Source organism: Hyperolius riggenbachi, chromosome 6 (assembly GCF_040937935.1).
Source record: "Hyperolius riggenbachi isolate aHypRig1 chromosome 6, aHypRig1.pri, whole genome shotgun sequence".
Classification (NCBI taxonomy): domain Eukaryota; kingdom Metazoa; phylum Chordata; class Amphibia; order Anura; family Hyperoliidae; genus Hyperolius; species Hyperolius riggenbachi.
Window position 1 is genome coordinate 164,750,876 of NC_090651.1, and position 11,749 is coordinate 164,762,624.

At 44.8% G+C, this 11,749-nt stretch overlaps 1 protein-coding gene across 2 annotated transcripts in view; it reads left to right on the forward strand.

Moving 5' to 3' along the window:
- Nucleotides 1–8,581, forward strand: part of TMCO1 (transmembrane and coiled-coil domains 1) — a 104,236-nt gene extending 95,655 nt beyond the window's left edge. For both annotated transcript variants that reach the window (XM_068240171.1, XM_068240170.1), the window contains exon 7: nucleotides 6,805–8,581. In XM_068240171.1, coding sequence (XP_068096272.1) covers nucleotides 6,805–6,903 — 99 coding nt within the window. In that variant the 3' untranslated portion in view covers nucleotides 6,904–8,581. The remainder of the gene's footprint in view (nucleotides 1–6,804) is intronic.
- Nucleotides 8,582–11,749: the final 3,168 nt, after the last annotated feature.

The window sequence follows — 11,749 nt, forward strand, 5'->3', positions numbered from 1 at the left end:
CCCTGAATGCAACACCCCAGTATGAAAGTGACCTTAAAGGGAAGGTTCAGGGACACTAAAAAAATAATAAAAATCGAAATCCACTTACCTGGGGCTTCCTCCAGCCCGTGGCAGGCAGGAGGTGCCCTCAGCGCCGCTCCGCAGGCTTCCGGTGGCCGACCCGACCTGGCCAGGCCGGCGGCCAAGTCGGGCTTCTTCTGCGCTCCATTATACGTGTCACGCCGCGCGCTGACGTCATCGGACGTCCTCCAGGCTGTACTGCGCAGGCTCAGAACTCCCTTTGAGGAAATCACACGTCAGGTGACTTGGCAGAATCAAATGAAAATCTGTGCTGCCAAGAGCATGACGATGCAACCAATTTCAGGCTGGAATTTGTTGCATGTATTGATCAGACATGCTGAAAGATGGGCCGACATGCTTGATACGGTGCATGGCAGTAACGGCATGCGATATTAGGACGAGCGATAAATGTGACAGAACCCCCGGTGCTGACACTGCCCCTCCCCATGTTTAAAATGTGCCCCGTGCAGGAATACTTTACCTGTCCATGTCCTCTGCTGTCTCCATCCTCTTTCTCACATACACATGCCCCACTTGGTTGCCGATGTATTGCACATGGATGCTTGTTTGATGTCACACACACACACACACCCATGTGCAGTATGTTGGCAACCACATGGGATGTGTGTATGTGAGGAAGAGGATGGAGGCAGCAGCGGGCACCGACAGGTAATGTGTTCATTCATGGACGTCGGGGACACATTTTACACTGGAGAGGACAGCGTCGGGAATCTTCCTGCGGTTTATGGCGACCCAACAGATCTCTCTCCGATCAGAGTGAGATACTTCTTGTGGTTTATCTTTCCATACATCATCTGATTTATGGGCTCCTTTTAGTGTTCTGCAGAAAAGATGAGAGCAGCAGAGCCTGGTAATCAATCAATGAATTCCATTTTGTAATGTTGGAAATGTGCTTGCTGCAATGGGGAAGAGGAGTAGGAAAATAGTTTAGTACTATGTTAGCAGAGTGAATAGGATGATCTTGGCTCACACACACACCACACACACACACACTTTAGAATGTTCTGTATGTCTTTATTTGGCAAATAAGGGTCTTGAATAGTTCCAAGCTAATTCCTCTCTCCAATGTATTCTATACTGAATTCTAGAGCTTTGAGCACACTCCAGGCATTAAAAAGCCATGCTGACAGCTTAGAAGTGTCTTCACGGTTTGTCTCTTTCTCCCCTTAAGTTACATGATTTGAGGTGTAATTGATACTAGTTGTTGATCTATCAGAGGTCTAGTGCCCTTTTTGGACATGTTTCAAGATGAGTGCTAAAGTGACACAGTACAAGATACACAGGCATTCTAACAAAAGTCAATGAAAATATCTCAGGTAGGCTGCATGCACTGCCCCTCCCCTCCTCCCACAAAGTACAAAGAGCCTGTGTGCAATGCATCCGGGCTCCCCCACCCAGCCCTCCAAAAAAAGTGCCGGTAGCTTTTACGTGCTTTCCTCACAGAAGCACAAACCCAACTCTGTTGTAACCCCCCAGAACTGGAACACGTCCTCATTCTACTCTTCAGTGCAGCCATGCTCTGTACTTCTGTATTTCTTTGCAGCTCTAGTCTCTGCATGTCATGTGACTTGCATTGGGAGCCACAAAGAGGACGCCAGTGTGGAGCAGAGTTGCATTAAAAAGAGGGGTGAGTACCAGTCCCGTCAGTGGAAGTAGGTAAAAAAAAATATCAGCCGTCGCTGTTTCTAAGTCGCCACAGGAGTGGACTCCCTTAGTCTCCAGGCCCTCTCCTTAACATGCAGGGGCTATTGTTGCACCACTGATCCCAAGTGCGCTGAACTCAAAGGACCACTATTGCGTACAATTTAAAATGTAAACACATTCAAATCAGAAGTACATTTCTTCCAGAGTAAAATGAGCCATAAATAACTTTTCTCTTATGTTGCTGTCACTTACAGTAGGCAATAGAAAACTGACAGCTTTTGGAGTAGTCCATCCCCTCATGGGGGTTTCTCAGGGTTTTCTTTATTTTGATCCGTCCATTAATTGATCCGTCCATCTGCCAAAAAAAGTGTAGCGAGCAGGGAGGCTGGCCAGCATCTTTGAGTAAATCCTGTTCAGTGAGTGTCTTTATAAAGAATAAAGGCCATGCTGAGAATCCCCCATGAAGAGATGGACTAGCCCAAAACCTGTCGGTTCTGTCAGATTTCTACTACATACTTTGACCACAACATAGGAGAAAAGTAATTTATGGCTTATTTTACTCTGGAAAAAATGTACTTATTTGTATGTGTTTACATGTACTTTAAATATTACGTTTTTTGCGATAGGGGTCCTTTAAAGGACAACTGAAGTGAGAGGGATATGGAGGCTGCCATATTTATTTCCTTTTAAACAATATTATTTGCCTGGCAGCCCTGCTGGTCTACTTGACTACAGTAGTGTATGAATCACACCAGAAGCAAGCGTGCAGCTAATCTTGTCAGATCTGTCGATAATTATGTCACCTGATCTGCATATGCTTGCTCAGGGCTTCTGCCAGCCCCCTGCAGCCAGCCTGTGCATGCGCCATCATGGAACGATCCTCTGGTCCCCCACAGTGGCTCAGTTTTTATTCTACCAGTCGATGGCCACTGCATCTACGTTGCCCTGGCAGCACGCGTCCTTGTTCGCGCTCCCTTTGCCTGGGAGTGTCCTGCGCAGGTGCAGTATGAGACAACATTGTACTGCGCCTGCACAAGACGTTCCCGCAAACGAGGACAGGCATAGGTGCAGTGGCCATCAACTTGCAAGTTGGCAGAATCGAAACTGAGCCATGGCGGGGGACCGGAGGGTTGTTCCGTGATGGCGCGGGCACAGGGCAGTTGCAGGGAGCTGGAAGAAGCCCCAGGTAAGTGAAACTTTTTAAAGTTACTTCAGGTTCCTTTTAAAGATAACCTGAGGTGGTTCCTTAGGGGGGCATATGGGACACAGAGGCGTGTTCTCTGCCTCATGACATGCCTCTATGTCCCCACACTGCTGTTCTCAACACCCCCCCCCCCCCCCCCTCCCGCCACACTATATCTTCCTGTAATTTAGCATAATTATTTGTCACCATCTCGGAGGGTAAATAGAGGAGAGGAATTCCCTGTTCAAAATGCCCACTTAGGGGCGTTCCTACAGGCTTTCCTCCATAGCTGCAATTGGCCAGCTCTCTCCCTGGCTACACCCCCTGACGCTCCCCTACCTCCCTGCACACTGGGGGAGAGAGATCTCTTTCCTTGCAGCGTCGTGACCCACAAAAGTGAAAGTGGCCCACAGGAGCGGCGGAGAGCAGCGGTTTTGGCGGCTACCTGATCCGCTCAGCCGCCTGGATCAGGTATCATAATATTTTTTTTTTCAGTGTATGAGCCCACCTCAGGCTCTCTTTAAGATAATGCCTTTCCACCTTCATACATTTTCTGTCTTGCTCTGCACTGATTGCAACGTTTTCTCTTGTACCTTCTGCATTTCTTCTTTTGTATGATCGACATAATTTGCGTCCTTTATTTTTATTTTTTGCATGATTGTAAAAATCTTTTTTAGTAGGACGTTTTGTATGACGAGTCCTTCATAAATAGTTTTAATTCTTAGTTTAAATAGTTTTAATTCTTAAAAAAAAAGGAAATAAAGATGTACACGTTAACTATTTTGCCCCTTTTTGTAAATCCGTCTTGTGATATTCTTACTATATGACATGCATTTACCACACTCACCAGACACTGGCCTCACATTCCTAACATATTTTTGGTGTTTAGCAAGTCTAAATATTGTTAAATTTACTCACAGCAGTTTTTGCACACAGCTGAAATTCCTGAGACGTCTCATCTGCGTTAAAGGGAAGGTCCGAGATAAATAAAAAAAAAACAAAAATCTACTTACCCGGGGCTTCCTCCAGCCCCTGGCAGCTGTCCTGTGCCTTTGCCACAGCTCCGCTCACCAGGGGTGCTTCTAGCCATTTTGTCACTCCAGGCAAGAAAACCCGTGGCGCCCCGCCCCCCCCCCCCCCCCAAAAAAAAATAATCGTAATGCGGCAGTGTCACCAGAAAATACACGTATTGCAGCAGCGTTTCACCAGAAAATAATCGTATTGCAGCAGCGTTTCACCCAAAAATAATCACATTGCAGCAGCGGTTCACCCGAAAATAATCATAATGCGGCAATGTTTCACCAGAAAATAATCATAATGCGGCAGTGTTTCACCAGAAATTACACAATGCGGGCAGTGTTTCACCAGAAAATACACATAGGCAGGGCTCCACTTTCATGAGGCACAAAGGGGGACAGAAAGAGGCACAGGGGGACTGAATATGGCACACAGGGCGACATAGGGAGGCACAGGGGGAAAGGAGGAGATATGAGGGTCAGAAGAAGTCACAAAGGAGGACATAAGGAGGCACATGGGCAACAAAAGGAGGCACAAAGGAGGACAGAATGAGACACAAAGGAGGACAGGAGGAGGCACAGGAGGACAGAAAGAGGTACACAGGGGGACAGAAGAAGGCATGAGGGCCAGAAGTAGGCACACAAAAGGACAGAAGGAGGCACAGGGGGAGTGAAGGAGGCACACGGGGACAGAAGGAGGCACAAAGGGGGACAGATTAAGGCACAAAGGGAGAAAAAAGGAGACACAGGAGGAAATAAGGAGGCACAAAAAGCGGCAGAAGGAGGCACGGTGGGGGACAGAAAAAAAACACAAAGGGGGAGGCACAGGGAGACAGTAGGAGGCACAAAGGGGAACAGAAGGAAGCACAAAGGGGGACAGAAGGAGGCACAAAAGGGTGACAGAAAAAGGCAGAGGGGGGTGTATGGGGGCACAGGGAGGCAAAAGGAGGCAGAGGGGGACAGACAAAGCCACAGGGAGACAGAAGAAGGCACACAGGGGCACAGAAGGACAGAGGAAGGCGCAGGGGGCAGAGGTAGCACATGGGGACTGAAGAGGCACATGGAGACAGAATTAGGCACAAAGGGAGACAGAAGGAGGCACATGAGGACAGAAGGAGGCAGAGTGGGACTGAAGGAGGAACGGGGGCAGAGGTAGCAGGGGGACAAAAAAAGGCACAAGGGGACATAAAGAGGCACAGGGGGACAGAAAAAGGCAGAGGTGGCACAGGGGGACTGAATGAGGCACATAAAGACAGAAGGAGGCACAAAGGGAGACAGGAGGCATAAAGGGAGACAGAAAGACAAACGGGTCAGGCATGGCACAAGGGACTGAAGGAGGCACAAGGAGACAGAAGAAGGAGACACAAAGGACAGAAGGAGGCACAAAGGGGGGGGGGGGGCACAAAGTGGGAGGGGGGAGGATGTACAAGGCACAGAAGGACAGTGGCAGCTGCCTGCAACTTGCTCTAAGCAGAACACCCATGGGGGTGGGGCTTAGTCAGGGGCGGGGCTTCTGTCGGGGGGGGCAGCTTAATCCAGCAACATGGCGCCCTCAGGCCCAATAGCACTCCAGGCAATGGTCTGTACTGCCTATGCCTAGAGGCTCCCCTGCCGCTCACAGCCAGTGGCCCGGGGTCTCTCGCGCAGTGGAGGCACCGGAGGGGATCTCCGTGCCACTGGCTGGGAGCGGAGCTGCGGTGAGGGCACAGGATGGCTGCTAGGGGCTGGAGGAAGCCACGGGTAAGTAGAGGTTTGTTTTTTATTTTGCTTGCATCTTTCTTTTAACCTGCCTGGCGTTCTATTAAGATCGCCAGGCAGGCTGCGGGAGGGTTTTTTTTTAATAAAAAAAAAACTATTTCATGCAGCCAACTGAAAGTTGGCTGCATGAAAGCCCACTAGAGGGCGCTCCGGAGGCGATCTTCCGATCGCCTCCGGCGCCCAGAATAAACAAGGAAGGCCGCAATGAGCGGCCTTCCTTGTTTTGCTTATATCGTCGCCATAGCGACGAGCGGAGTGACGTCATCGACGTCAGCCGACGTCGTGACGTCAGCCGCCTCCGATCCAGCCCTTAGCGCTGGCCGGAACTTTTTGTTCCGGCTGCGCAGGGCTCAGGCGGCTAGGGGGGCCCTCTTTCGCCGCTGCTCGCGGCGAATCGCCGCAGAGCGGCGGCGATCAGGCAGCACACGCGGCTGGCAAAGTGCCGGCTGCGTGTGCTGCTTTTTATTTCAGCCAAATCGGCCCAGCAGGGCCTGAGCGGCAGCCTCCGGCGGTACTGGACGAGCTGTGCTCGTCCAGACCGCCCAGCAGGTTAAGGGCTCTGCCTCTAACACAGGAGACCTGAGTTCGAATCTTGGCTCTTCCTGTGCAATAAGCCAGCACCTATTCAGTTTGGGCAAGACTCCCCTAACACTGCTACTGCCTATAGAGTGTGCTTTAGTGGCTGTAGCTCTGCCGCTTTGAGTCCGCCAGGAAAAAAGAGCAATATAAATGTTCTGTGTCTTGTCTTGTTTATCAGCCTGCTGAATAAACTACTATTTCTTTGCAACATTTGGCATGATGAGTGCAGGAGCACAGAGAGATTATGCTGCTAGTTAAACCCTGTTTAACTGCACCCCATGAAATTTGGAACCGGTAGTTCTGTGGGTAACCTCAGGTCTGCCCTCAGGTCTTTAACCCAATTAGACGTGCGTAAAAACTTACTTGATAAAGGGTATTTTGGATTATATTTGAGAACATTTAGGCTTCAAAACATTTTTGCACAGAAATGTATGTTCTATTCTTCCACACAAAGGAAACTTTTAGTATAATAGGCTTTTGTTCAAGGAAATTAATACTGTGTGCCTTGATTAGTAAGAAATGTTCTGTTTTTTTTTCCTTCAGAACATCCAGAAAATGTTGGGACTTGCTCCATCCCGAGCTGCCACCAAACAGGCCGGAGGGTTCTTAGGACCTCCTCCACAAGCTGGGAAATTCTCATAGGATCAATATGGAAGATTGCTGCTAACTTCTTTCAGCTGTGTTGCTAAAATCCAAGGGATTGTATGGACCTACTTCATAAAGACACAATTTAATTGCGTTAGGATGTGCATCATTTTTACAGCAATTTTTTACCTGAAAAGCTTAACACCTTATTTAAAATATGTTATCCTATCTTGAAAATAAATCCTGCTGGAAATTACTTTATAAAGAACAGTCTATACAAGCTAGAAAATTTAAAGTAAACAAGGACTCCTGGCATTGCTGATCAAAAGATTCCCAGAAGGTCTGCTTGATTGTAGCCTACCACTGAGAAGTATTTAGGGCACACACAGTGTATTTCTCTAATCTGCAACATAGAAGTCATTCCTTGTCACCAAGTTTACACATTCTGAAAATGTCCATGGCCCATATGCAATTCACTTTTTCACCTTAATTTTCTCCTAGGTGATATTTTTCGAACTTGTAAATAAAATACTATTTAAATTACCAGCAAGCACATACAAAAAATAATTTTGATAGTCGTTTAACTAATTTTTGATACTCTTTCAAATGCAAAATGCTGAAAAGTTATGTTAAATAAAGATGAAAAAGTATCTCCTAGGAGAAAACTTAGGAGAAAAGGTTAATTGCATATGGGCCCATATATCATCAATTCTGGTAGACTTCAGTGATTTCTGAGCTGCTGCAATAGGTTTTGTGCTCAGTTGGAAAATGTGATAATTGTGACGTAGAATGTTTTTTTTCAAGCAGATACAACATTTATTACATGAAGTTACCCTGCTTCTTATCACAATAGATAAGTGTAACATGAATGCTAGTGCAATTTGAACATTAATCTGCAGTATCCAGTCTTCTATTGAATAGAAAGATGGAGTATTTAATTGAAAAGGAGTTTAAATTAATGTTTTATTGGGATGTGGTTAAATAGTGTGTATAACATCCCAAAGACCTACAATAAGTTAATTATCACCCCCAAATCCCTTCCCATCCACAAAAAAAAATAAAAAATAAAATTAGCCTCGACTTATAATAGAGATATTAGACTATGATTATCATATATTAGATTGTGAGCTCCTCCGAGGAACAGATTGTGGCATTACTATAACTCTGTAAAGTGCTGTAGAAGATATCAGTGCTATAGAAGTACAAAAGGATGATAATGCTTGAATATGAAGGTTATGTGATCTGTTTGTTACATGATATCATCTCTAGATATGCTGATCATAAGGATGCTATTTAGCTTTCTGTGCTAATAGTGGTTACATATGAAGCTATATTGAGACTTGAGATTTACTTAACTAGCTTGATATTCGTAGTTAACCCAATTTATGGATAACTGGTTAGTCCCCATGCAACTTTTACTGATGCACTCAGAGAACAGAGGTAAACAATAGTGGCATCACTTTGGCTCCACTGCACTATTTTGGCAGCAGTGTAATGGGGAGGGCTGGACTTGTTTTCTGTACCGACTGCCTGTTGAATAAAGAACTGCACATCCCATGTTCCATAGAAGTGCCTGTTAACAGAGAATACCTAGCTGGAAATACTGTCTGTACGGTGATCGTAGGCACTTTGTGACCTGAAACAATGAATTCATGTTTGTTTTGGGGGTTAACTGTTAACATTTTGTACAAGACTTTAATCTCCATTAAACCCATTTTTGCTGTTGATACATTCATTATGCATGTATTTAGAGTAGTAAGTATTGGTATTGTATTTCTTTGGGAATTACATTTTCAAATTGAATTTAAAAATCTGTTTTATAGCTGACAATCTCTTTTGCATAGAGTTGAATGTGGATACGGTGGCCAGTGAGTTAAAGGATACCAGAGTCAAAGTATATAGGAGAAACTGGGGGAGTAGGCATGTATGGTGAGCCGTCCTGATGCCCACCGCTTCCCTCGTTCTACCTCCCTCTAGGTGAGGTAGATTGAGAACAATCTACCTCTCAATTGCCTTACATAGAAAGGTGTTAAGGCACCCTTAGATAAAATCAAGATAGATATTGCACCAGTCCCAGATGGCATCCACCCCTGAATATTAAGGTGGCTGATTTCAGTTATCGATAGGCCACCTTACCTTATTTTCTACAATTTTCTCTTTCATGCTGGCCAGTTCCCCATGACTGGTGTAAAGCTGATGGTTTCCCCTTATTTAAAGTGGTCTGAAACTCAGCATTTCTTGTATTGCTCTAAAAAAAGATTACTTACAGAATTAAACCTACTATCACAGAAAAAAAATTGAAGCAGAACAGCATTCAAACAGTTAAACACAGCTTTGCAATGTAAAGCTCCTTCAGCTTATGCTCCACATCCAAAGAAGTGATCACATCTTTCATATACATTCCTCTGTTTGCTACATTCCTAGCTGTGATGAAAAGGAGCTCTCTATGCTTTTAGCATGCATACAGCTCAGAAGAGTTCACTAGAAGATTTTATGATATAATTTTTAGCAGCTATGAATAAAATGCAATGGCAGCTTTCAGAGCTGATAAACTCTAATTTGGGAACTTGTAATTTGTAAATGGACAATATTCCTTGTGCACAAAAGCAAATATAATTATATGGGTGATAAAGAGTTGAAAAAAATGAATTTTTATTGAATGTTATGTCAGAATTTTATTCCACTTTAAGGGAAGGGAAAAAGACCAGAACCAGGAAGCTACAGACCTGTAAGCTTAACATCAGTTGTGTGTAAACTGAAGGTATTCTAAGAGATGCTATACAAAGTTATATAGCACAGAGTAATCTCATTTTAGCTAATCATCATGTGTTTACTAAAGGGAGATCTTATCTCACCAACATGCTCAGCTTTTATGAAGTGATGAATGCACATTTAGGTCTTAGGAACGCTATAAATGTAGTGTACTTGGACTTTGCAAAGACCTTTGACACTGTTCCCCACAATAGCCTGGTGCAGAATCTAAGGATACAGGGACCAGGAGAAAATGTGTGTTTGTGGATAGAAAACTGGTTAAGGGACAAAAGGCAAAGGGTGGTAAATGGGCCATATTCAAAAAGGGAAACGGTTAACAGTGGGTCCTGCAAGAGTTAGTACTAGGTCCAATCCTTTTCAATCTACAGTAGTCTCCATTATCCAGCACTGACGGGGATCGGCTGATGCTGGATAAGTGTGTGTTCTGGTTGGATGATGCTTGGTTCACAGTGGTCAGTTGCATAACTCACGCGTTATGAGTGTGAACTGCAATGGAGACTGGCCATAGACTTATAATACAAAGCCTGCATGCAGCGAGTATAATCACGTGATCCGTTACTGTGAACAGGCCCATAGAATTGTATGGGCAGTGAGTTGAAATGCAAAATTATTCCGCAACGCAACTGACCACTATAAACAGGGCCTCAGTCTCTCTATTAAATATAAACCTAGCTAATACAGTACTATACTCTCATTATACAGGATCTTCTCAAAAAATTAGCATATTATGATAAAGTTCATTATTTTCTGTAATGTACTGATAAACATTAGACTTTCATATATTTTAGATTCATTACACACAACTGAAGTAGTTCAAGCCTTTTATTGTTTTAATATTGATGATTTTGGCATACAGCTCATGAAAACCCAAATTTCCTATCTCAAAAAATTAGCATTAACACCTGAGCAGTGCCACAGGATGATTGCCTCCATGCCACGCCGCATTGAAGCAGTCATTTCTGCAAAAGGATTCACGACCAAGTATTGAGTGCATAACTGAACATAATTATTTGAAGGTTGACTTTTTTTGCTTTAAAAACACTTTTCTTTTATTGGTTGGATGAAAAATGCTAATTTTTTGAGATAGGAAATTTGGGTTTTCATGAGCTGTATGCCAAAATCATCAATATTAAAACAATAAAAGGCTTGAACTACTTCAGTTGTGTGTAATGAATCTAAAATATATGAAAGTCTAATGTCATTCCCCGCTGCTGGCACCGGGCATTATTCGTCTGTCAAAGCTGAATAATGTGCGCTGCCGTTCGCATCATCGGAAGCTTACTGTGCAGGCGCAGTATGAAGTTTTCTTGTATTGCGCCGTAAGCTTCTGATGACATGGGCGGGAGCGAGCACGGCCGCGCAGCCGCAGTTGGACGGCGAGCCGCGCTAGACCGGGAACGGCAGATCAGAGGAGGACGGCGTGGGACATTACTGCTACAGGGGGCTGATAGAAGCCCCAGGTAAGTGGTGGTTTTTATTCATAGCAAGCCCCCACAGAACCCCTTTAAAATACTCTAATTGAAAATATGGAATACAGAGTAATTGTTACACTTGGTGGTACATTCTCCACGGTCAGCACACAATGCGGATTCTGACGTGAAGGAGGTACACACACTAGCACAAGGTACCAGGAAATTCCCAGTTTAGTGGAGGAGAGGACTGACTCCAACAGGAGATGTGGCGCACAGAGCAGGCGTAGATCCGAACAGCCACAAACAATCCTTCCACTGTAGTGGGTCAGCGCAAGGTAGCGCTGAGCGCATAAACCAGAACTCAGAAGATCAGGACAGGTAACAGAATGAACATTTGCTTAACTAGTCACTGCTTAAGTGACAGCAAACGTCCAAGACAAGACAGACTGGAATGAGGCAGCCAATGCGATTGCAGTGGTGGCGTGCCTCACAAGGACAGGACAGAATAGTCGGGAAATAGTCAAAGAAGGCAGACGTAATCCACACAAATATACAATAGGTATTATTTCCTAGCGTATTACGGTTACAGCTATCGATGAACTACAAACGACTAACTGACATATGTATATATCGGCGATAAACCGATATATGACATAAGCAAGGAACACTAACTAAGAACTGGAGCACGACTAGGAACAGGACTGACATAGCTAAGCACG